Genomic DNA, 26,682 nt, shown 5'->3' on the forward strand with positions numbered 1-26,682 from the left:
GCAGGCGCCACGATCGATTGCTCAGCCCTCACAACAACGACGTTCTGCCGCGGCCTTCCCCCACTTACCAAGAAGCCCGCGTTTCATAGGACGCGGCCGCAGAAGCTCGCTGCTGATTGGTCGACGGCGGGGGAGGTGGAGGGAGGAGGGCCGCCGCTGGCTGCCGCCTGGGCTCGCCCTGAGGAGGAGCGGACGGGGCCATGTCGGCGGCGGACGGTGCCCGGGAGGGCGTTAGGGAGGGCTCGGGCGGCGCGGCGGGTGGCGGCGGCCTCCTCAACCGCTTCGTGCAGCTGCCGAGCAGGCCGCGCTCGGCGGGTGAGTGGCGGCCGGTTCCGGGGGCGCCCACCCCCATCCCCGCGGCCCTGAGGGGATGGATACCCCGCAGTTGGGGGGGGTTACCCCAGCCTCGCGGCTCTAGGACATTTTGGGGGGGAGCTGGGGTACCCCTTGCACCCTGGATGGCGGGGAGGGGGGGGTCACCCCGTTCCCCAAGGCCCGGGGGTGGTGTGGGGAGGGCCGGGATGTTCCCGTCCGACCGGCCCAGGGATATGGGGGCCCAGAGTCGCGGATGGGGATGGTCACCCCTTTCCAAACGGTCTGAGGGTGTTGAAGGGGACCCACAGTCTCGGGGGGTGGGGGGTCACCCCCCTCTTACGACCCCAGGGGATGGCGGTTCCTCTCTCCCTGTCCCGGCGGTCTTAGCGCTTTGAGGGTTGCTTGGATGCCCCACACGAGCGGTTCATCCCCATCCCCATAGACACTGGGTGTGGGGGGACAGGGTACCCCACGGTTCCTGGTGGAGGTCAGCTCCATGTCAGTGACCCTGGGATCCTGGATGGGCCTGGGCTAACCCATGGTGACACACACACCCCCTCCCTAATCCCAATGGATGAGGTTTTTGGGGTGGGGGGCCCCACAGCCCTGGCAAGGGTGATCCTGGGATGGGGAGTCCAGGCTACCAGAGGGCCCTTGGATGAGACATCAGCCCAGTCCTGTGTCCTGGGAACGGCGGTTCTTACTCTTTTCCACTTTCCTTCTAGCAGTGTTGGTATGCTGGGGGGTACCCCATAATCTCTGGATGTATGGGTCACCCCACCCCAACAGCCCCAGGATATTAGGGGGAGGAGGCCAAGGTTACCCCACAATTGCAGGATTGGGGAGATCACCCCCATTCCAGCAGTTCTGTGATACTGGGAGGGACGTGGGGCACCCCATGGTTCTGTGATGGGGTGGGGGGGTATTCCCAGCTGGTTTGGGGTATCCCCTGCTCCTTATCTTCATAGCAGCCCCTGCCCTCAAGGGTCATATGGTGCTGGGGTGCTGCCACCCAGGAGGTGGGTACCCCAGGCCCAGGGCATCCTTTTCTGCCCCGGCTGCCCCTGGCCCCACCACTCAGATCCCTCGTTGGGGGATGTGAAGCCCCTCACTGCCTCGGGGGCAGGAGGCTGTGTTCGGCGTGTCTGGAGCACCAGCAGCGCCTGGGAATGGGCTTTCAGACCAGGGTCCATGTTTCCATCCCTGTGAAACCTGTCATGATCTGGATCTGCAGCAAAGACGCCTTTGAGCCTCGTGCAAGACCGCTGTGAATTTGCTAAGTGGCTCCACACCTTCTATTTTTGGACAAATTCTCAAACATGTTTCCTTCCTTCTGTGATAAGGGCCTTTTTTGTTAACACAAAAGTTTGTTATCTTCACGTTCCTGAATTTTAATTGTTGGCTTGAGCTAACTGGTAGCGCATCCTCCTGACATGGTTGTAATGATCCTGCTTTTGGGTATGGATTATGTCCTGACATGGAATCCTGCCCTCCGCCACCTGCGATGGGGCAGACGCTGCAGCCCTGGAGACAAACTGCCCCCGTCCAGCTCGGCCTTAGCACTTAAGTCCGGCCTTAACAAACGCAAAGCTGACTGTCTTTGCTGAAAAGCTACTTGATGGAAAAACCCCGTTTGAGTCAATTGCTGGTTTTCTCCCCGTTTGACACCTGTTAAGGTCCTATTTATAGAGCTCCAACAGCAGCCCTTACATAACCGTTGAGACAGAGAGAGAGGAATGTTTTTTCCCCCTCCTTCCATTTCCTCCAACCAGATTTGTTTTCTTACCTCCCAGTTCTCTTTCAGAGTTTTCAGGAGGCGTTCCTTCATTTCCCACCCCCCCATTCAATGCCCTAGAGTCTTTCCATAAAGCATGCTATCTCGTTTTAATCCCATTTTTATAAGTAATTACTGTTGTGAAAGCATGCAAAGAGCTCGTAGCACGCTTTGGCATTAGGTGTGTTCAACACATCCCTCCCTGCAGAGCTCTTTATGCTCCTGCTAAGCTGTGTGTCATTTGAAGTAGATCTGGGCCGTCTCTTGCTTAAACACAAGAGCATACACATTTATTTAGGTGCTGCTTTTGTCACGTTCTCCTTTTCCACCTACTTGTAGAAAAGATTTTTAACTTTTGTCACCTTTTTCACTCTGGAGAATTTAATTTACACGGGGAAATGATTACAAAAGGTAAGCAGGCAGCTAGTGGGAGCTGGTGCCAGGGTTGTGCTGCTCTGTTTGCTTTCTCAAGCAGAGTATTTCTATCGAGGGTTTCTCAATAGGGGCATTTCTCAAGCAGCATCTACAAAAGAGTCTCGTTGATGGCTTAACAGCTCAAGAAAAAAAGAGGCAATTTGTTTGTGTTTTTTGCTGCCTCGTGACGGGTAAAGAGTCTTTAAACATCTAAAATTGTATGTTGGATAAAGGAAAGGAAAGAGCTATTTTTAGGTGTTTGTAAGCTTTAGAAAGATCAGAAATGTCAAATATAGGTGGTGTGTGGTTTGTTCTTCTCCTCGTTGGAAATCTTCCTGTCCACATATACATTTTTTCAGTGTTTTCATCAGACTCTTGGGGCTAAGTGGATAGAAACAATCTGGAAACCTAAATATATTATTGGTTCTTGCATGCTTGGCATTTATGCTCTTGTCTTGAGCTATAATTTTCCCAGCGTACCAGTCACAGTAGATGTTTTTTTGTATGGAAAGGTTCAGAGTTTCTAATATGTATTTTAAAAAAATACAACAGAAAACCCAAATATCCTGAACCCCTTTGTGTCACATGGGGGAGCAAGCCTGAAACTGAATTGTATCCTGGGCTGCATCTGCAGGGGCATTACTAGCAGAGAGAGGGGGGGATCATCCCACTCTACTCAGCACTTGTCAGGCCACCCCTGGAGTGCTGTGTCCAGTTCTGGTCCCCACAAGCCAAGAAAGATGTGGACAGACTGGAGAGGGTCCAAAGGAGATGGTCAAAGGGCTGGAGAACCTGTCCTATGTGGAAAGGCTAAAGGAGTCAGGTCTCTTCTCCCTGGAGAAGTGAAGGCTCAGGGGGGATCTTATCATGGTTTTCCATCTACGAAGAGGATGGAGGGTCCCTCTCACAAGGAGCTACATGGAGAAGACAAGGGGAAATGGGTACAAGTTGCACCAGGAGAGGTTTTCTCTCAATGTAAGAAAGACATTTGTTACAGCGAGAACAGTCAGTCACTGCAACAACCTCCTCAGGGACATGGTAGAGTCCCTGTTGCTGGAAGGTTTCAGGATGCTGCTGGAGAGGGTGCTGGATAATCTCATCTCGGCTCCCTTTTCCACGAGAGGCTGGACCAGACAGTCTTTGCAGATCCCTTCCAACCTGGGCTGTTCTATGGTTCTCATTTTCCAGAATTCTTTTCTTTATTTTCCTTTTACATTTTTTAAAAAAACAAACAACCCAAGGAACACTCAATTTTAGTGGTATAAAATCTGTAATATATAAATTTCTGGGGCAAATGTTTCCTCTTTTGCTCTGGTTTCTCAATAAGGATAGTTCACTCATAAGGACTCCTTATTTTATTCTCCGCTCTGGGATGCTATCTTGTGTAATCTTGTTCCTCTTTTACTAATCATGGGAAAATACTGACAATCGATTGCACGCTTGTAGAAATGTTTGAAATACGTGATTGCTACAAAGAGGTTTGAAAACAAAAGCCTCCGAGAAGCAGGATGAAGAAGCAGACCCATTCTGGACATTGATCCAAACCCCATGTGAGACTCCATCTCACGGCTGGATGTGAGAATGATTGTTCTCTTAGAAACGTTGCTTTAGAGACTTCAAATATTTGAAAGGCTCTTGGTTGGCGGCCTGCAGGTTGTGTTTGGCATCCTTGCCTGGATCCTCTGGCCTCTCCCAGCTGTGCTTGGCCCCGGGCAGAGTTGTCGTTCAGGCGTCGGGGACCTAGGTGCAGCTGCTTTCTCTCTTGGGTATTTTTCAGGTGTGGGCAGCCTGCCGCAGAAGGGAGCTGGGTGGTCTGGAGAGGCTGAACTCAGCTGGATGAATGAACAGGTTTTAAACCTTGTTCTCGGCAACACATTCACATCCTGCTTATCCAAACGTTTGTAAGGGACTCTAATTACATGAGTTACAAACTTATTTTGTCTGGCTGGTATGAAAAAGATGAAGCTTTGAAGACTGGAGTCAAAGTCAATATTGACTTGTCTTGTTCTCTCTCCCAAGAGCTAGCAGCGCTTTGGCTTCAGCCCTTGACCTAGATGTCCTTCAGAAGTCTTGCAGAAATCATAAATGGAAAGGGAGATATTGAAACCTGCTATTCTGGATGTTGAAAAACTACGTAGGAGGGAAAATAATACTGATACTGACTTTAGAAAGCCTTAAGAAGCAGTAAAGAGAATGGGTACCCACACCTTAGCTATTCACCACTCGTATGTTACTTTGAAAAGATGGGAACCAAAAGCCATGCTGTATTTGTTAGCTTTACATCCTGTAGTTATTTAGTTTGTATTTCCAAAATCGTGCTTGAAATAGAAATTATATTGCTAGTAGTAATGCTAATAATGTTGTGGCGTAATATATGCCACATGGTATGACCTTGCACTGAGATTAGTAGGACTGAAGATCACAGATTGATGGAAAGAGCCAGCATATTTGGGCAAGTCTTGTGAGTGGGAGACCCTGTACCGTGATAACAAGGCAAAGTCGATGCGATTGCAGCTTGGCGCCTCTGCTGTTCCTTTTCCTGTTAGCCCGACAGGAAGAAATTTAAGAAAGTCAAAATGAGGAAACGTAGACAATAGGCAGCAGACCTGCCTAAACTTCATGGAAGCAGAAAGAACCAAACTCTGAGGCCAAAGCATCTCACCGCAGGAGCCAGAGGGTATAAAAGACCTGTCCAAAACTAGTCTGTCCTTCTAAATGAAGAACAACCCAGGAATCATAGCGAGGACTTCCAGCTGTCGTCCTTTTATCCTCTGTGCTGTACCCAAGTGATCCTGGCTGGATCACTTGGATATACTTGGTTCTTGTGGGTATGAGTGGCCAGAACCAGCTTATTTAAATATTTTGTAAAATAAAATCACCCTTCCTTTCCACAAGATCTCACACTGAGTTTTGTTGCACTAACTTCTTGCACCCTTTACTATGCAAATGACCCTCTGGTGGATACCGTGATTAAAATAGGTTGAGAAAAAAGGGAGCTTATAAAGAGTGGTGCTGGGGTTGCTGTTCCAGGAGGTGTTTGAGGCTACACCTGGATATCTGTTGGTTATGCTTCAGGAATAAATAAAGCTATGCTTTGTTCCAGGTGATCTGGAGGAGACGGAAAGAAGGGCTTGATTTAAAATACTTTAGCATAGTCTTCAAAACCCGATTTGAGCCCCACATAAAACGAAGAGGATTCGTGGCTGTACCTCCAATTAATTTTTATCAGTAAATCTGAAAACAGCAGATAGTCCTGTAGTTCTAGGAGGAGCATCTCTCTAGATGCAAGTCTTTAAGCAGAGTGAGAATTCAGAGTATTAAAACCAGCAGTGCTTTGATTGCAGCCCAGGAATCTGGTTTTTCGTTCTAGCAATCTGTTTTGGCTGAATTCATCTATTGTAGCCTGGCAGAATGTGATCCTTGCTTTTATTTTGCTGCCAGCCCCAAATGTTTAAACTGGAGGAGGTCCTCAACATTGATCTGTTTCAGCTTACCTGATGTGCGTGGCAACCTCTAATCCATCAAATTACAGAAGAAAAATTATACAGCTTTGTTCAAGGAATGAACTGGGAGCTTGCACAGCATTAGCTAGCGAGTGCTACAACAAGAGCTTGAATCCAAATGCTTTCTCTCTATGCCACGGGATGGCTGCCTTCCCTTGCTCTGTCTCGTTGTATAATATTGCTCAAGGAACTACGGGTAGAGCAGCAGTTAATCTTTAATTTTGCAAAGCAGAATTACTTGGCGGAAGCGTGCGATCACCTCGGTGGGTCTGCTCTTTATCCTGCCTGCTGTGTTGAGCATGCGTTGGAGATGAAAGCACAGCTGCCACACTGTGTGTTGTGAACACTGACAGCTGTTGCTCGGATAAGTTTTGGTAAATTTGTGTGTCATTGGTGACCTGGCATTGTGTTGTGCAGTGTGGTTGAGGTGATGCTCTAAATGGCTAGCTTAAAAAAGGGTGTACGCTCTTGGTTGTAAACATTTGGATGGCCATCGTGAACTTAGGGTTGAACTGCCCATCATCTTAATAAATGGTGGTTTGTGTGTTTGAAGTGAACTTCATTTAGCAATAGGAATCTGTAAGCTTTTATGAGCCATTATTTCATCATTTTCAAATATTTAAAGAACTTTGAGGCTTGATGTGTTGATAAAAAATATGCTGCACGTGTAAAGTGTTTTTTCCAAATGGTTGGAAAAAACCAAAATGGTTGCTTGCCAATGTTTCTAAATCTCAAGGACAACTTTTATTGGATAAACTTCTTTTCTGAAGGTTAGAAGCCAAGTGTTTCTTCTGACCTTGAATCCCACCTGTGTGTGGAAACCCTGAACTTGAGACCAGTCATCCTTTTTAACTCGGGTCGCCTGCATGAGATGATGTTGAGTGTGTGCATCTTCTGAGAGGCTGATACCGCATGAATACATTTCACCCATTCCCCTGAGTGCCCAGGAAGGTTTGTTTTACAGGAGAAGAAAACTGCACTGAGCAACTGCCTCCCTGCAGCACCGAACTCTGAGCTTCCAGATGCCAGAGCATCCTCTGGCTGCATCTGCTGCTTTTCCTTTGCTTTTTGGCTGCTTTAACATGAGCTGGGCAAAAGGGAAAGGAAAAAACAGGGATTTGTTTCTTCTATGGAGAAAGCCACATGCTATAAGGAAAATACAGATTCTTGGGGACATATGTGACCCCAAGATTTGAGGGAAACCCTTCACATTGGCCGTTAATTATTGTTTTTGGCTTTGAGGATTGTTCTCTGTGTATTCTGAATGGAATAGACAGTTCTCCCTAATTTCTGTTGCCTTTATCTTACGTGCTTTCCTTTTTGTGAATGGCAACGTCTTTAAACGGCCAAATGAGCAAGCAATAAAATGGCTGCGTGAAACAAGCAGTACATGGAAAAACAAATCATAAATGCTTTGACTGCTGCATTGTTAGGATCTTTCTGTAATTCGGTGACCTGGGATGGGGCAAGCAGCGTGTTAACACAGTATAATTGTGCTCCAATTTCAGACGGGTCTTTAGCGATCCTTTAAGGCTGAAAGAATAAAGAGGCAGAACTTTAAAATTGACACCTGCGGCTTGGAATCTGCTGACCTGACTGTGCAAAAGGTTATTTTTTGCACCCTTAGCAAGCAACAGTGTGTGGCAGAGTTTAGAAATGAGGCATCCTGAAGATGGAAAGTTGTCACAGTTGCAGCTCCAAGGCAGTAACCCACATGGAAGGGGTATGTGTTTGCAAGAGGAGTGTGTTTATTTAGTCCTGCTCCTGCCATTTCTGCTAGCTACAGCCAAATCTCTTTCTGGTAGCTGTGGTGGCAAAAGAGCTTGGCCTGTTTCCATTTCCAGAGTTGCCTTTTAAGTGTGAGGTTAGCAGCTTCACTTCCCTCATCTTCTTTGCTCCCAAAGGATCTAGGAATCATTTTTTTTCTGCTGCAGGTTGCTTTGGCTACTGCTCAGCCTCATACCTGGCCCTGGCGAAGGGTGATATGGGGGTCATTCTTCTTTTCCTTTCTGCTTACAGGTTTCTGAGCAGACGGTGGGATAGCCCAGACCCTTGGCCTCTTCCTTCCGAAGCTGGTTGGGAAAGGGAGGCTGCGGTTGTGGATATGCCACCTTGGGAGAACAGCACTGCATTGGTTTGCTGGGAACTGATAACGAGGCATGGTAGTGATTAGGGAAAATTCCCTTAAAAAGCAAAATTAAAGTCTGCAGAATCTGATGGCATAAGCAGACCTCACTCTCTGCCAAGAGCTTCTCATTGATTAATAGATTTATTTCGGGTTTTTTTCTGGCAGCATGGTCATGATAAGAAAAAGCATAGTTTCAGGCAGGATCTCTAAACAACTTCATACTCAACTCTTTCATTGTTTATTTTTATTTTTAAGAAGTGAATTCAGCTAATTAGACCTTTTTTCCCCTCTTGTTTTTTTTTTAAGAAAAAAAGGCCAGCTGGCTAGCTTACTGACTTGAATAGCAGGTACTCCCCTCTTGTTTAACCTAGCCAGCGAGATGACGCCAGCGTTTTTTTTTCCTGCAGTCATGAAAGGTGGGATAATCGAATGGAAAGAAAACACCTTTGTTCTTCAAAACTTGTCTTTGTGCTGCTCTGTTTGAAGCACCTCTCGCCTTACATTTGTGCTGCGTGTGATTCAGTGCAACCACTTGGTACTTCATATTTTAATTTTCTTCTTCTATAACTTTATTATAGAGCTACTGAAAAGCGGTAGAGAAATCCAGTAGACTTGAGCGTAGCTGTTGACAGATGTTGTGGTTCCAGGCATGCTGGTAGCATTTCATCTGCTCTATAACTTCAAGTAATCTCCTGATGCCAAGGGTTTTTTCTGTTGTGTTTTTTTTTTTTTTTTCTCCAGGCCTTCCATAGATTTCTGTAGCTGTCAGGGCACCAGAGTTGGAATTTAATGGACTTTGATGCTTGTATTAGAATAGGAACAGCATTTATGGACTAGCAGGTACAATTCAGCTCTGTCCTCCCTTTAAGAGGGACATTTTGAGTGGGAGTCTTGTTGGATGCCATTCAGGACCATTATGCTTTCCTCCTCTAAAATGAAGGGTTTCTTTAAATTTTCTTAATGAACATCTCTGCCCTCTCCTCCTTCTTGCTCCAGATCTAGGCTGTATTCAAACTTTTGGAGAGGTAGGAAACAAATGTCTCATGCATCAGTTGCTGTGCTGTGTCAGGTCGGGAAACTCAGGAATAGATATTCGTGCCGCCTTTTGGCTTACTCTCCTTCTGTTCTAATAACACCTCTTGCAGGAGAGGTATTCAATTAGGAATCCGCGCTAATAAAGTCAATCTGGGCCATCCAAGCAGCTCCCTCTGAATCACTTGAAAAGGGTGAATTTAACAGGGTGTTAACAGGTCAGTGCGTAATGATAGCCAGCAAGCAAGTTTCTATAAGATAGCTTAGTCCTAAATTAGGAGTTACCTTAATCATGTCCCAGTTGCGATGTTTCAATTTAATTCTGTTTGTGGAGCTTCTTATTCTCTGAAAGTTTTATTGTTCCCATTTCTGCCCTCAGGACCAAGGAAAAGGAGTCTCACTGTGAATGCACCTTCCCATCCTGCCTTCCTGCTTCGCTTTGGAGTCTTAAACTGGGAAAGCAAGTGCTTTCCAAATTATATCCATCCACTTTAAAGCCATTTTTTATAACTAGCCTTACGACCTCTTTCCCACAGATCTGTCTTGACTCTATACATCGTGCTGCTACTTTCCATGTCCGGCATCAAAGAATTCATAGCGGAGCCCGGTGACTTGCACCTTTTCACGGTGATGCTGCCTTGCTGTGCTTCGCTTAGTGTTGAGCACTTCTTTAATCCGTGGCAGGTTCAGCTCTTGGGGAGATGGGCTTTGCTAACTAGAGGAGGAAGTTAGCAAACCCTTGGTGTTTCCACCTTCCTGCACTGTCTAAAGTTTGCACTTGTGTCATAGGCTTGTTGCACACCGCTAATGCTGGAGCAGAAACAGATCCAAAACTTGCATGAAGAATTTCAGTAGGAGATGTGAATCATCTGATAAAACATAATTAGATGGAAATGCAGTTCTTTATTGGAGGTGCAAGTTGTAGAGCTCTGCTGAAGAAACTAATCTGAATTAACTCTTCAATAGATTCAGCTTCTACAGGTCCCTTCGTTAAAAAGGCAGAACTAGAGGAATCTTTTTCTAAGACTTTCTTCTAAAGTGAATTAAGTTCACTTCAATTCTGAATAGAAGAGTTTGGTGACTTTGGCCATAGAAGAGTTTGGTCAATAGAAGAGTTTGGTTTAACTCAGTTTATCATTGTTCAGTTCATTGATACATTTGTGAGTGTGCTTGCATAGGTGACTCAGAAGATGTGTTGGATATTTTGTTTTCCTCTTTTACGGGTAGATATGTCATCTTTTCTGGGCCTCTGTGAGTGGGAGGATCTAGTCCATTGAGACAAAGGGGTTAGCGAAGAGCGAAGCTTAAAAACAGCAGGCTAGAAATGTGAAGCCTTTGGAGAGAAGTCAGTCCTTGCATGTGGAGCACGGTGTTGAGCAAACGCAGCTGGGGGCTGCTTGAATAGAGCAGAAAATCTGTTATTCTCGAGCAGAGCGAAATGAAATTGCTTGTGTTTGTAGCTACAGGGGTTGGCCCTGAGCTTTTGGAAACCTTGCTCTGGTTGGCATTTCCAGCCCTCCGTTCTCTGGGAGTCACCGCTGCGTAGAGGCACAGCAGGAGGAAGCATTTCGGCTGCACTCCTCCACAGTTTGGTGTTCAACTTAATGCTGAGGACGAGGGATTTCCCCGGAGTAGCTGAGTTGTGAATGTATGACCAGGGACAGGCATCATTTCTCCTGCTAGCTCTGCTGTGGGGATCCCTAGCTTCTGACAAAGGACAGTTACTGAGTGAGTGTTTAATTGACAAATTTGTTCCTGTAGTGCACAGAGCCCTTTGAGTTGTTGGTGAGAGTAGTGGGAACAGGCAGGGAACTAGCGGCAGATGCGGTTTGCAGCAGGAACGGCTGCATGGGAAGGGTGGTCCTTTCAGACTACCTCAGTTGGGTACTTGCAAGTATCTGTTTGACACCAGCTCTGGCTTCTGAAAGCCTTTCCATGTCCTGAAAATATCTTGGAAAAAAAAAGTCTTTTAAAGACAGGAGATGGGTTTCTAGGTAAATGGGAAGAGATGAGACCAGCTGGGCTGTGTAGGGGCTTAATGTAACCATCTTGCTATCTCAAGGACTGGCATGCGTCAAACGTTGATCCCTTTCTGTTGAAACTTAACTGTTCTGGGGCTTTATGGCAAAGTCAGGTGTCTTCCCTTTTTAATTTTGAGAGGTGAATGGCAGAGAAGGCCTCCTTGGCTTTGTTTTTTAATTTATTTTCTTTGAATTATGCTTGTTTAGTCTGTTTGCTTTATATAAAACTCAGCCTTCTTCTCCCCTCCTCCCTCTGGAAAATTCTCACAGCAAGTGTTATAACTAGAGGGAAATAGGATCTATAGTTAATGTAATATTTGAGCTCCTAATTCCCTAACACCTTTTCAAATCAATGGGTGATTGAATTAAATCCTCACTCCCCTGCAAAGCGTGCGCAGCAGTGCTCCCAGTCTTCCCTGGAATTAAGCTCCCATTTCAGTTATTTCAGGTCTCCTTTTTGGAGACCTCCAGAGCAAACACAGAAGGAGAAACAAGCAGGATGAGCTCCCTTTGTCCGAGTGCAGACACATGAGCCCCTCGCCAGGATTTCCTCTACAGGCTTGAGAAGGCACGGGCACTTCTCAAGCACGGTTTTGTTTGCAGGTATCCAAGATCAGATGAATTGCCCTCTCGAAGCATCTCTGATTATAAGAGTCTGAACAATTACCTTGATTGTAAATACCTTTGTTGTCAATGTGTTCACTTCAGAAAAGCGAATCCATCTCTTTGGATAGTTTCAGAGTTTAAAATAAAAAGCCAAAAGGGACGGATGTTTCTCTTTCCCTTTGTGAATCACCCTTAAAGCACGTAATATTTGTTTAACAGTTTAGTCCAGCACTGAGGCCAGTAACTTCCTGGCTGCCGCTATTAGTACACGTAATATCCACCCCTCCTGCGTGCAAATGTCCACGCCACGCTGGGTGCCCAATGGCACTGCGCTGTCTCAGTAGCCGGGCCAAAGACTACAGATTTTTCCATTAATTCCTTAACTTTCTTCCCCTCTTTTTCAGCCAGTGCTCATTAGTTTTCGAAGTGGGGATTGCTGCAAGACGCAATTATTACTGGAAACAACCCAAATCTGTCAAAACTTAGTCACAAGGAGTTTGTCTGAACCCTGTAGAGCAGCTTAATTTTGGACAAGAGTTGGAGCTTAAAGCAGAAGCAAATGAGGAACATGATTAAGCACAGCTGCTTGTGCTGAGTTAACATTTATTATTCAGTCTGGACAAATCATTTATTTTACCTTTCCTGTAGGAAAGATGCTTGATGCCTCATTTGTTATTGCTCCGCGTGTCTGATTCACTGCTGATAATTGTAACAGGCTGTAAGAAGAAAACATGACGGGTCCTAATTAGATGCTTCACTGGGTCCTGTTCCATCCTAAAAGGCCATAAAAGAGCTGTGAGCGCAGGTGGGTGGTGAAGATCGCTGGTTTGTTTGGGTGAGGGGTCTTCGGGGATCTTCTTTTGATGGTTTTTTTTGGTTTGCTCTTTATTGTCAGCTGAACCAAAGCGGGCCTGTTTGAGGTGCAACAAGCAGAGGATGTGCTTGAGGGATTGATGGTTACGCGTTGAAATTGTACATTTTAGGGGACTGTTATGTATCCTCCTTCTCAAGACGAAGCTTAGAGTAACTCTTCCATAACACTGTTGTATGGCGTAGAAAAAAAGATTTTTGAAACCTTCCTGGTTTAATCAGCTTGAGATGTTCTACACGTGTCTCACAACCAGCTCCTTTGTTCAGGGACCTGATCGTTTTATATTCCTTTCATCTTTCTCATTCGTTATGTGGTCCTGTGTCTCGTTGAAGAAAAACATCCACCTCTGGCACTGTGCTTAGCTCTTGCTGTGCATCGAATTCGAGCAAGCTCGGAATTACTTTTTGATCACTTGTCAGCTGGGACTTCAGTTGCTGTTGTCCAACAAGAATATTGCTGTTTAGATTTTCCTGAACTGAATTGGTCTTTTTGTCTATTCCAGTTGAGGTCTGAGCTTGAATTGTCCTCCCTGCTTTTATTTCCACTGGCTTTTAGGGAAGAGGGTAGGTGGGCAGAGGCTTCCTTTTGGGAAGGGCTGCGTCTGCCAGTTGTCAAGCTCAGCCTGTAGGATCTCAGATGGGTTCCCTGCTGCACTGCCTCCCAGTGCAAATGCCTTTATGAGCAGATTTTACTTGCTGTATCAGATCTGCGTTGCTTAATGTTTAGGAAGTCAAGTGAAAGAGCTTCTTGACATACAAGGTGCCAGGAGCAAAAGAAACGAAATGGAGAGAAGGTGTGTGTAGGAGGGAGAGCAAATCATTACTTTTCTTCTTTGTTCCCATCGGGCAGCTTTAAATATAAACATTTTGGAACTGTTTCCTAAGTGCAATCTGCCATACAGAATGACAGAAGGGGGAATTTGTAAGATGTCTCGGAAATAGCTTTTATGGAAGGATTGTCGTGCGTCAACCTGCAGGCAGGTCTCCTTAGGCAGGTGTGGTCCAGGGGTTAGAGTGGATGTGAATGAGATGGTGACAGGCAGAGGCTCTCTCCATTCCTGCTCGGAGAGCTCATGACAGAGCTGTTTCCTCCTGGCTGCAGAAATGCTTCCCTATGGCTAAACACCAGCCGCTCTTGTTGGAGGACCACCGCAGCGGGTGTACTCCTGACCCTCGGACACAAGCTCAGCTCCTCTGCTGACATTTCACTGAAGCTGTTTTACCTTCTCATTTTGCTGTAGGCCATAGATCTCCACCAGCAAGAAGTGGCCATCGTTGTGTGGCAGATAATGCCAACTTGTATGTGTTCGGAGGCTACAATCCTGATTATGATGAGTCCGGTGGGCCAGAGAATGAAGACTACCCGCTCTTCAGGGAACTCTGGCGGTACAACTTTGCTACAGACACCTGGCATCAAATGGGCACTGAAGGCTACATGCCCAGGGAACTAGCCTCCATGTCACGTACGTATGGAAATTCAATTCCTATGTGCCTACTCCTGAAGCTATTTTAATCGGTGTCCCTGGTGGAATGCAAAACCAGGCAAGAACTGGGAAATCTGGATCCTGTTTCCAGCTCTTCTGCAAGAAGGCCTTGAGTTTGGGTTGGTTTTGTGATTTCTCTTTCCCCTTTTGCATGGGTTGAGGCAGAGGGAAAGAAAACATTTCAGATGCAAGAGGTAGTCTTCAGGTATTTAGCTTGATGGTTGCAAGGCACCTGCACTTTCAGCAGCTAGGTGCTTAGTGCAGTCAGACATCTCAAAGCATCCAAAAATAGATCTCTTTGTTCACTAGCCATTTTTAAAAGTAGGCCTTCAGTTACCATGGTTTTAGCTTGCATTTTTTCTCTTTTAGAGCATTTCAAACCCATAAATGCATAGTGTGAATTGTAGGGTATTTGAACAATCTTGAACACTCACTGCCTACCATCTCCAGAGCAGAGAGTCGTTCTGTTTTGCTGCATCTCACAGCAACAAGTGTGTCTGCTCTGTCTCTCCTAGTTGTATTGCACGGCAACAACCTGCTTGTGTTCGGGGGCACCGGGATCCCCTTTGGGGAGAGCAATGGCAACGATGTCCACGTCTGCAACGTCAAGTACAAAAGATGGGCTCTGCTCAGCTGCCGAGGAAAGAAACCCAATCGAATCTATGGCCAGGTACAAAGGACAGCCCTTGTTGAGGCACTTTGAGCGTGCTTGCGTGCACTGCGCTGTGTGTCACAGAAAAGGGGCCAGAGCAGGGAGATCTCTTCTCTGCTAGTAACCGGAGTTGTTCTCTGTGTACGTAAGTATAAGGAAAGGCAGGCATCATTCATATAGAAATAGAACAGTCTTGGTCCTTTGAGATTTCAAAGGAAAGGAATAGTTTTCTTGTAGTTAGAAAAGCCAAAATTTCTTAACTAAATGCCAGATGTAGTTGAATGAAAAAGTATGTCTGAGTTAAGGAGGGGTTAGTAGTTTCTGGAGTTGCTCTGTAGCCTCCTCAAAGCCTTTAAAACCCAAAACTATAAATGAAAACAGTGGTTGGTAGGTTGGTTGGTATCAGAATAGCAACCTTTAAGACTTTCCATAATGTTGTGGATGAACATGGTGTACAAAAAAGTGAATTCGCTCTCACAGGAGGACTGCCACCTTTTGGTGTGCTTTCCAATAATACTGCCAATATACTTGTGGTGCAGACATTTATAACCCAACTAATTTCTCATTTAGCTGTGCGCCAGACACGTGGGGGAAGGAAAGTAGTCTTCCCTTTGCCCAGTTCAGCTCAAGCTGGCCTGTGGCAAACAGGCAGTTGGGAGCAGAAGGAGCTTACATCTCTGCTTCCACCTTGGACTGCATCAGGGAATGGTGCTGCACCACCTTTGCAGTTTCAGTAGGCTGATAGTCCATGTGCGTTTGAATTGTACAGGCTGTCTCCATTGTTTAGTCTGACTTATCTGCTGTGTTTGGGGCTTTCTCTGTTACGCTTAATGCCGCTGGCTATCTGATAGCTGGTTTATAAGATTCTCTGTAACAGTATCTGTATAAAGTCAGCGTGGAAGAGATTCAGGGTTAACTCTGCTTTGGTTTTAGCTCCTGGGAGCCCCTGCTGCACAGATCTGTCTTGTCTGATGCCTGAAACTCAGCAGCTCCACTTCTAGGTCCTCATCTTGTGACCGTGGAGTTACTTTCCATTCCTACAGACATCCCCTCCCCATGTTTTGTATATCATCCTTGTTTGCCCTTCATATTCTTCCCGAACATGTCATTCTGTAAGTTGTAGGTAGAGCTTTGCAAGCAGTGTCTTCCTTGAGGGGGGTGGAAATCCTCTCTTTTTCAGACACTGATGTCACGCGTCCTTTCTAACGGGTTTCTCTCTGTTACCTTCCAGGCCATGGCCATCATCAATGGTTGTCTCTATGTGTTTGGAGGAACAACTGGTTACATTTACAGTACCGACCTACATAAGCTAGACCTCAACACTAGAGAGTGGATCCAGCTGAAACCAAACAATATGTCCTGTGACATGCCGGAGGAGAGGTGAGAAGCTGGACAGTCTTGGAGAGCCTTTACACAGGGCAGTCACCACCTTTACAGACAGGCTTCTGGGCACTATTAGAGCAGCAGTTTTTGGCTGTGAACCTTGCACAACCAGTGCTCCAATGGTCTGGCATGCAAAGGGACGTAGGGATGGGGTGTGAAGCCCTTGCCAGGACACTGATCTGGACTGTGTGGTGCCAGAACAGAGCTGGGAACTTGGGGCAGCTGGTGAGTGCTGAGGAGGGGAAGAGGCTCTGGTTGATCCCTGTCCCTTGTCCTATTCTGTAGCAAGGCATGGAGGAAGGAGAGCTGGGAGATCAATCAGTGGCCATCTTAGTGAGAAAAGGGGCTGGAATATTGATGGCCGTCATGGTGCTCCATAAATCATTGTACTTAAGTTCTGTGGTGCTCTGCTCTCAGAAAATGCCTTTCAAGCTTCTGGGGTGCTGCTTAGATTGCTCATGAAAGCTTCCACATCTTCTGAATGCTCCCAACCTGTGGGCCTGATACAGCATAGCCAGGCTTGGGGTGTCTGCTTAAACCACTCAAATTTGATAGTGTTTTCCAGAAGGCTTTTGTTGTTGCTCACTTGCACTAATTGCTTGTGCTGCTAAATGTCCTTCGTTGCACCTTCAGGTACAGACATGAAATCGCACATGATGGTCAACGGATTTATATCTTGGGAGGTGGAACTTCCTGGACAGCTTATTCCTTAGATAAGGTAAAGTGATCAGAAACCTTGAGTGCTTGCCTGGATAGGAGATTTTCCACAGTGAAGTATAACCAGCACAATCTCTTCATCTGGCTTTGCCTGGAGAGCTTGGTAAAAAAAATAGATAACTAGGAGCAGATTGTTCTCCTATTTCTGTAAAACCTGGTGTTGCCACAAATGTGTCCTGTTGACTTACAGATGATTAATCTGTGGTACCTGGTGACCATACCTATCTGCAAAACAGCTTCATTTCTGTAGACCTGTTATCAAAGATTGTCATTTAAAAACACTTAGGACATCTTTCTAAATGTTGTATTTGTGCCAAAACAGGAAAGTGCCAAAGGAAGGAATTTCTTGACGTTAAATTCAGATATTGATATGGAGACTCTTTTCTTGTCTTCTCTGTTAATTGTATGCTTTAATTTCCTTTCTTGTGGTAAATGTTTTTCTCCAATACAATTTGGGGGTGGAAGAGTGAATTAATCTTGACCACCAAAATGATAAACGAGGAGACTTTAAATAATGCTCTGCTTCCAAAAAAGTTGAAACTGCAGCAGTTAACATGACTTTTTATCTCTCCATTCTCTGCATTTCTTTTCTCCTTATGTGCAGTATGAGTTAGGTATTTCTAAATACTTTTGAGAACTGGAGGGTGTGGGTTTTAATTGGTCCAGTTTTTCTAAAAGCAGTATTCTTTTTCTTCAGCTGTGGGGCTCAAATAGCAAAGCCTGAGATGAAAGCTTTAGTAAGCTGGTACACTTTGAAGGTGATTTTATACCTGCTTAGTCACTGGCTGCGATTAGCTATTTTTGTTTTTACACTTAATGAAAAAGAGGTGTTATTTATAGTGGCTCCCTGGATCAGACCCTGTAATTGTGTCATTGTAGTGCTGGGAGAATCAGGAGGATCTAATGGCTCCTCTTTGTCCCTTCAGATCCATGCGTACAACCTTGAAACCAACACCTGGGAGGAAATTGCCACAAAACCTCATGACAAAGTTGGTGAGTCTGGAATTTCATGTGTCTTCCCCTGCAAACCAGAGAGCAGCCAAGATGCTCAAAGATGCTGTTTGCTGGAAGGCTGAAAGCCTTTTTCGTAACCTTGTACAGTATGTGACTTAACGCTGGCTTCAGGACCCTGCTTGTTTAGAGCTTTAGCAGTGAGGACTAACCTGTGTGAAGCATATTTAGCAGTCTGGCTTCTCTCCCTCCCTGGGTGGGAAAGATGATAGTGCCTGGCTCTCCTCCCAGAAGAAGATACACATCATCTCTGCTCCCTCTGAGGGACCACGTGCTGGCCTGGTTAGCAGTGGGGGTTTCCCTGTAACCTTGTAGGCCCTTGGCTTCTGCTTTTCACCAAGCCAGAGGTGAGAGCTGGAGTCTTTGGGGAATGAGATTCCGGCACATTTCTTCCTTCCCTGGAGAGCAAGTAGGAGTCAAACCTGAAACAGCCGGTTGCTAAATTAGAGATGTTATACCTGTGATTATAGGAAAGCAGAAGCCCCCTTATAAATGAAACAAGTGACTCCTATCCATTATTATATGTTGAGATATAATCACCACTTGCCCAAGCACTTTAAAGCAACTATAGTTGATACTTTTTTTTAATTCTCCTTAGGCTTCCCAGCAGCCAGAAGATGCCATAGCTGCGTTCAGATAAAAAATGGTAAGCTCTGCCTCTTGAAAATTGATGTATCTTATACAGCCTAGCAATGACAAGCCCATCCTTCTAGCCTGAGAGATGCAGGCCCCCAGCACATGTTTGAGAGAACTGCAGGGCACACCTGTCTTTTCTGAAAGAGGATTTCTTTCTTGTTAACAGGCCTTAAGGTGCCCAGTTGGCACCACTCTTCATATGAGGGATCTTGCTGCTGTAGGCAAATTTACTTCTGCACTGCACAGTACTGTTGTTCTCTGGAATTGTGCAGTATTTTATGCAACACCTAAATCTCCTTTGGACATGTGGCCACTTCAGTGTAAAATATCACATATTTTAGCCACAAGTGTCCATGGTACTTTGCAACTTATTGATTGCAAGCTTATGAGCAGGTATGAATGCTGCTACTGCTACAGCTCGGTGACTAACCTGTTAGCTTTACAGTCTGCTGTGAAAAGCAAAGTGGGGCCAAGTCCTGGTAACAAAGTTCTTTAGAGACATGATTGTTCAGGGATTTCTTTGATAGTGGGTCCTTTTCGTGGTGGTTTAAATCCAAGATGCTCATATAGAGTGGATTATGAGGCAGTAGCAGAGTTAGCACCTGGTCTTTGCATTCTCTAGTAAAGTGCAGGCCATTTTATATGTTAGGAGCTGCACGGAGCTTAGTACAGCCTTTTGTTCTTCACTTTGATCTTCCAGATGTTCTTGCTGTAAATCACTTGCGCAGCGCTGTTTGAGGCACATCTTAGAGAGGGCTCTGCATGTGCAATCTGTGTTCAGTTACCCACAATTTTGAATGGTAGAGTGTTCCTTCAACTAGATTTGGGCCTCTCCTATAGCCCTGTTGTCCTCCCAGAATGCATTTCCCTGAACTTGATAAAAACCAAATTGCTCATAATGGACTGAAGAAGCAGTTACAATACTGATCCTTCTTTTCAGAACTCTTCAGATCGATTACTGAATGCTGTCTGTTAAAGGGTGGAGTGATAGGCCAGGTTATATTTCTTAGGAGTGCTAACTGTGCCAATGAAAGAAAGGCAGGAGCTGGGAGATGCTTCCAGTCACCTTCAGCAGCAGTATTTTGCTGCAGCGCAAGCCTCTGAGTTGAGAACTTGGGCAAAGCCAGGAGCGAGGACCTGCCTCTGGCAGGCAGCAGGACTAGGACCGGGGGCTGTGGCTGCTCCATGGATTTAAAACCACTAGAATCTGATCAAACCCAGGTGCCTGTGAACTCAGGTTAGCTAGGGCTTAATACAGCTTCTAAAAGTGGGAGTGCACTCCTGCTTCTCAATGTCATTTAGCCTTGAATCTGTCATGGTGGGGTTGGGATCATGGGCAGGCTGGGAAGTGGACGTGAGCCAGCAATGTGCGCTCATAGCCCAGAAAGCCAACTGTATCCTGGGCTGCATCAAAAGAAGGGTGGCCAGCAGGTCGAGGGAGGTGATTCTGCCCCTCTCCTCCACTCTGGTGAGACCCCACCTGCAGTACTGCCTCCAGTTCTGGGGTCCCCAGCACAGGAAAGACATGGACCTGTTGAAGTGAGTCTAGAGGAGGGCCATGGAAATAATCCGAGGGCTGGAGCAACTCTCCTATGAGGAAAAGCTGAAGGAGTTGGGGTTGTTCAGCCTGGAGAAGAGAAGGCTCTGGGGAGACCTTATTGTGGCATCTCAATATATAAAGGGGGCTAATAAGAAAGGGAGAGAGACTTTACCAGGGCCTGTAGTGACAGGAGAAGGGGTAACAATTTTAAATTGAAAGAGGGTAGATTTAGATAGGACATAAGGAAGAAATGTTTTATGATGAGAGCAGTGAGACACTGGAGCAGGTTGCCCAGAGAAGTTGTGGATGCCCCATCCCTGGAACTGATCAAGGTCAGGTTGGATGGGGCTTTGAGCAACCTGGTCTAGTGCGAGATGTCCCTGTCCATGGCAGGGGGTTGGACTAGGTGGTCTTGAAAGGTCCCTCCCAACCCAAACCATTCTGTGATTCTGTAAGTGGCCTCCATGGGTATGAACAGTGTGCTAGGACTGATTTGGGAGGTACTGAGAGCTTGTGTTGAGGTAAAATAATTGTTGATCCTAAAACTGTTTTGGAAGGGTGATCGCTGACTTCAGTCACCGCAGGTTCTGCAGTTGCTGATGAAGGATGGCTGGGCCTGTAAGCACCGTGGGTTTCCTCTCTTACAGATGTGTTCGTTTGTGGAGGCTATAACGGAGAAGTCATTCTGGGAGATGTTTGGAAGCTGAACCTGCAAACTTTCCAGTGGGTCAAGCTCCCAGCTGCCATGCCGGAACCCGTGTATTTTCACTGTGCTGCTGTCACACCAGTAAGTGACTCATTTCTTTCCTACGTAGCTGAAGTTCAAGCCGTTCATCCAAGCGCTCTGATGTTTGTGTGGGCTGCAAGTAGAGCTGAACCGATGTTACCAAGGAGGTGATCTCCACTGGTTGCAGCATCTTTAGGGAGGCTGAGAGCTGGTGTGAGATCACTGTGTTGACTCCTTTTACTCCTGCTGCTGTTTAAAGAGTGGTAGCACACAGTATATTCTGCTTTCTAAAAGCAGCGATGCAGAATTTTAGGTTTCAAACTGTACCAGCTCCAAGGAGCAATTCCATGTGTGAACAGCAGTTCTTGTTTGCAAAAGGAAAGAAAGCACAAATACTGGCATCAAAGAATCATGATTTATGGGAAACCTTTTTTACCTTTTGCAAGGAAAAGTTTACTCCCCTGATGAACCTGATTTTAGTCTACTGAGAACAGCCTGGGTTGAAAGATTAGCAGGTGAATAGCCTTCTTTGGAAGCCACCGCTAACGGGAAGGTCGGGATTGCTAGAGCTTTTTGCTGTAACTAGAAGCTTAGAGGCCTGTGGTTGATAAGCAGCAGGCAGCAAGAAATTCATTTAGCTGTGGCTTCAGCCTCCTTCAGCGGATCATTGCCTTAGGGCAGCGTGCTAGGGCAGAGATTGGGGTTCTTTGGTTCTAAGAGCAGGTGTCGCCTAGTTTGGAGATTGTTATAAATGCAACTCTTTCTGCGAAACTGTAGGCCTGATAAAGGTGTTTCCCAGGCAGCTCGGTGACTGCAGGTGGGTGCCTGGACAGCAGGAATGCCTCTTCTTTTCCTGTATACTAAAGAAATGCCACTCTCAAAATAGGTCAGCAGCTGAGCTTTTCCTGTCTCTCCATGTTCATGTGGTTCCTGGAGCAGGGTTATGCTGAGTCAGTAGAGGGAATGCAGCCTGTCTTTGTATGGTGTAGGTTTAGTTTAAAAAAAAAAAAATAAAATTCTTTTTAGCTGAAACCTAAGTATGGTTCTGTACTAATTTATTAACACACTGCCCCACTCCTAAAAATGATTTCTTGGGGTAGAATTCATGTAAAATACAGAGCAAAGCACTCTAAGCTAGCAGATACGTGTTTTAGGATGAGACGTGTCCTTCAGCAGCACGATTTCCTCCCCTTGGCTATGAGAGGAGCCTGGGGCGACTGGCTCAGGCAGTGACACTTCTGTTACCAGGCTCAGGCAGTGACACTTCTGTTACCAGCACATAAAGGTGTGTGAGATGAATCTCACTCTGTGACTCTCCAGCTGGGAATCTGGACAGTCAAATCCAGGTTTTCCTGGCAGTGTCACTCCTCAGCACCTTCTGGTGTGTCAGTTTGGTCTGTGCCCCACGTAACTCCCCTCTCCCCCTTTTTCCCATCTAGGCCGGCTGCATGTATGTTCACGGAGGGGTGGTCAACATCCATGAAAACAAACGGACTGGCTCTCTGTTTAAAATGTGGCTGGTGGTACCCAGCCTGCTGGAACTGTCATGGGAGAAGCTCCTGGAATATTTCCCTCATCTAGCAACTCTCTCCAGATCTCAGCTTTTGCACCTTGGACTGACGCAGGGACTCGTTGAGCGGCTAAAATGAGAACATCTCATGCTTCTGTCCAAGACACACTATGTTCAAGAAGCCCCCTCCCACCCTCTATTTATGGATACCGTGGATGGTCTTGCTAAGAACATGGAGGAACCCGCTCAACGCCTTACTCAGCAAATACATTGATGCCTTTCTAGAAATTTTTACTTTAAGTTGTTGAAAATCCACTTTTTATTTATGGATCTCTAAATTACACCATTAATCAAAAATGCTCTCTGGGACTAATCCATAACATCCAGCCATCAAACTGTCATCAGCACATGCTTGCAACTTAATTGGGGAGGGTGGGGAGCTTAGCGAATGTCTGAGCCCATGCTTACATGTGGCGCATTCAACTTAGGATTTTCACAAGATGTATCTAATGGAGGACATTCAATGCAGAGCAACAGCCGACCTGTTCTTTTACTTTGGATGACACTCATCCCCCCCTAACGCCCAGCTGAGCTCTCCCTCTATAAAACTGAGAACTCCTGCTGCTTGAAGGCTTTGCATGTGTTTCATGGGAGTGTTCCCATCTCTTTGAGCTTCAGAAGACGGCTGGAACGTCGCACGGGGCAGTGGGCGAAGCTTTGCCTGTGCAGCTTTTCTGGTGCAGTGTGCAGTGATTTGAAACACCCCGTGTCTGTGTTCCTCACCTTTTCATATTGAAAGGTTTGCTTGGAAGACTGGTTAAAAGTTGCCACTTAATGGACTACTGTGTAGTTTACTTGGGGTGGTGAGGGGAGGGAAAAGGTTTTGCTGAATCTTTTTTAACTCTTTCTGCTCACATTGCACTCTGAACGAGCTAACAGTGAAAACTCGCCCCATAGATTTCAGAGCTGTCTTTTAACCTGCAGCATGTACATACCCAGTGCTTGGGTGCGAGCCACCCACGCCAACTCAGTCCTGGTTATCAGCATCTGACTCTAATGTGTAACTGTAAGCTTTTTGTTTTTCTTCCTTTTCATCACACATTGGCCTTTTTCTAGCCAGCTTCATGTTCCTCCAGGGGTGGGGGATGGTATTGCTGCATGTGGTTTTAATGTGTATCCCTGGAAGAACGCATGGATCGCTCATCCCAGGAAACACAGCATCAAAAAAAGGGGAGAGGGAACATCTCTCCCTCTTGCTGGGCACAGGCAGGAGAGGAAGGGATGTCTGTGTCTCTTGTCTTGCTGTGCTTCATATACTGTGAAATTCGCTCTAGAGACTATGTGTAAGTGGCCATCAAACTCTGAGCAGCTCCACTTGGCTGGCACAGGTTTGTGCAAAATCCTTTTGATTTGAAGACCATTTTTAAGTGCCTTTTTTTTTAAATCAGCTTTTTATCAGTACCTTCGCCTTCCGTCATCAAAGGCAAGGGTTAGAATCTGGGGTTTTTAGTTTCTTTAAGAGATTGCATTTATGTTTAAATAAACCATAGCATTGTCTTCATGTTGTTAATCTGAACAGCACTGGCTAATTGAGTCACTGCTACCCCTCTTAGGGAGCACCCACCCCTGATGTTCAGTTGAAGTGTTACCATTTGCTCTAATGTTAAGCTTCCCCTGTTCTTACAGGATAGATATTTTTTCCCCCCTCTGTAGCCTCAGTTGCTGCTTTTTTTTTTTCCAAGGCCCAGAAAAATAGAGGTTGGGGATCATAGCTGGAAGCATTCTCTGGTGCTTTGGCCCACAGACACTGGCAGCAGCTGGTTGTAGCTCTGTTGTGTCTGTCCCCTTCATCATACCTTTGCAGGACTTGCAGCTCACAGGCCAAAGCTGGGGACCTCAGCTGTGCTGCGTGGCTCTCGCAGTCCCCAGCTCTCTGTGTTTGGGCTGGCTTCTAGCTGAGAGCTTGTGGAGCAGAAAGCCTTTGCTCCTGGAGAGTATTATCACCCTATTTCAACCCCAGGAGCATCCCACTGCTCCTGGCTCAGGGGCCAGCCCCAGACTTTGCTGGCAGCTGTGGGCTGGGGAAAAGGGGTACCTGCTCTCCTGCCCCTGGCTTGTGGTGTCCTCTTCTGTAGGACCACGTTGGGCCAAGGGGCCTTTTCTCCAGCTCCCTTTTCTGGCCTGAACTCAGTGGCTCTCGCCTCTTCTTGCAGAGGCTGGATGTCTGTGCTTAATATTTGCCTTCTGGCCTCCAGTTCTGCTAGGACCTTTGTACTGGAACAGCCTGGTCATACATGCGCTGGTTCTTCCCTGACCTACTTGAAAGAGTATCTCCTATCATCACCAAGGAGATAAAACCATCCGAGCCTAGATCTCTGATCAAGCAGATTCCTTAAGATCTTACATCTTCCTTGCTCTGGCAGCCTTAGGGGGACAGCCAGGAGCTTTCCCCCGATGGAAACATAGGGAGGAAGGTGGTGGGTGTTGATCTGGGGCACATCTGGCCTCAGCCTGGCTCCATACTGATACCTGCAACACTGTCACTTAATCTTACCTTCAAGTCTTGACATGGAACACATTCAGCCACCCAGGCAGGACAATACAGTCCTTGACATCCCTGTGATACACCAATACTCTGCTGGGTCACCCAAACACAAGCGCCCAAGCCTCTTCCACTGGCTGGACCACTGAAGGTGCAAGCCCAGCGCCTGCCTGTGCCCTCCACCACTGGCCTGGAGCTGGTACCACCCCTCCAACACAGCCGTGCTGCGTCCCCAGCACACAGGACTTACAGGAGCATGGTCAAGAGCGCTACAGAATAGAAGACCAGGGATTTGCTTTTGCTGATAAAAGCAGATAGAAGCATTGTCCACTGATGGGAGTCCAGGGGCCTCTCCCCTCCCAGTAACGTGGGGCAGCTGCTGCATGATAGGCACAAGATCTTGGAGGCTGCTACGCTGCTCTTCCTAAAAAAAAAAAAAAAAAGAGTTACCTGTTTTAAGCACTGCAAAGTTCACAGCTCCCTTTTGAGGATTTGCTTGAGTTGCTGCTAGTCTGCTGCATGTTGAGTTTTTGAATGATAAAAGCTTCTTGCTGGTTCATGGTGGCAGAGGCTTTGCTCTTTTCTTGCTCCATCTCCTGCTTCTCTTCACCTCCAGCCCAGGTGATGCTCAAGTACTGGTTCCTCCCTTTTAAGGGCAAGTTAATCCCCTCTGTGCAATTCCATACATGAAAGCAAAAGAGTGGTGTTACTGCCTCTGCCAGGGTAGGGCCACGATTTCCCTAAGGGAGAGAGAAAGGATTGAGCAGCTGCAGCAACTGATGGAGGGAGAGGAGTTACAAGCAGCCGCAACGCTGCCCAGGATGGGGACAGGACACACCGAGACAAAGCCATCTCAGAACAGGGTTTTGTGGGACAGCCCTGTTGCCTTCACCCCATGACTTACCCCTGCTCACAGCACCAAACAGAGCAGCTCAGGGTGATGTGGGACCTCCTTGGGGCATCCTTGCAGCCACCAGCGGCTACTGCTGGGCTTGTCCTGCTGCAGAGCAGGGCAGTGGGGAAGGGACCCGCAGTGCTGGCCCTACCATGCTTTCCCAAACACAAAGGCTGGGTCTGGCTCCAGGAGAAGTCCCAAGCATCCCTCACCCCAGGGTAGATGTTTTCTGTTTAGCCTCAGATGAGAGGTAGGAGAACCTGCTCAGTGCCATCATCTTCTGCCCTCCCATCCCACACCTTTTCCATCTCTTACTGCCCCACGCTGTTGAGCCCCTCTGCTGCTATTCAGCCAACTCTGGGTACTCACCCAGGAATCGATCTTCCCAAACGTCTGTATTAATGACAGCAGGATTTTCCATACTGATGCTATACTAGGAAAACAAAAAAAAGCTTGATAAAGCAGCATCATTAATTGCTAACGAGCAGCTGCCCTCCTTTGGGAAGGAGGGGCAATCCCAGGCTGCTGCCTGCCTTACTCTGGGCTGTTTAAGTCTGGTCCCATTTCTCCACTGACTCCGGGGCCTTTCGGAGCCCAGCGTTCACATTGCAGGCAGCAAGCAGCGCTCCCCTCCCCGGTTTTTATGCCGAAGTACATCCCCATGGGGCTGGGGAGGGAGAAGGGGCACAGGAGCCACATTGCCTGTATTTAGGCAGTATCTGTCAGTGTTTTGCTTTTGGTTTGTTTTTTTTTTTTAAAGCTCTGATAATAAATCAGTCCAAGCCACCCGCTTTGTCCTCTCACCTCACCCACTGGCGTTTCCCTTTGCAGAGGGAGATGAGCCAGCATGTCACACCTCGTACCCTGCAAACAGCACCAGGAGCATCCCTGGCCCTTCTTAGAAGCCTCTTAAAGACCTCTG

At 46.7% G+C, this 26,682-nt stretch overlaps 1 protein-coding gene across 1 annotated transcript; it reads left to right on the forward strand.

Annotated features, from left to right (window-relative positions):
- The first annotated feature begins 126 nt into the window (after nt 1-126).
- On the forward strand, nt 127-24,382 carry KLHDC10 (kelch domain containing 10). The gene is made up of 9 exons (XM_072856832.1): nt 127-315; nt 13,905-14,126; nt 14,663-14,817; nt 16,031-16,179; nt 16,816-16,900; nt 17,826-17,892; nt 18,509-18,556; nt 20,734-20,873; nt 22,253-24,382. Exons 1-9 carry the CDS (start codon nt 201-203, stop codon nt 22,460-22,462), a joined length of 1,191 nt encoding a protein of 396 aa, XP_072712933.1. The 5' UTR covers nt 127-200; the 3' UTR covers nt 22,463-24,382.
- The last annotated feature ends 2,300 nt before the right edge of the window (nt 24,383-26,682 follow it).

The sequence above is a fragment of the Ciconia boyciana genome, chromosome 1 (assembly GCF_034638445.1).
Source record: "Ciconia boyciana chromosome 1, ASM3463844v1, whole genome shotgun sequence".
NCBI classification, from domain to species: Eukaryota; Metazoa; Chordata; class Aves; order Ciconiiformes; family Ciconiidae; genus Ciconia; species Ciconia boyciana.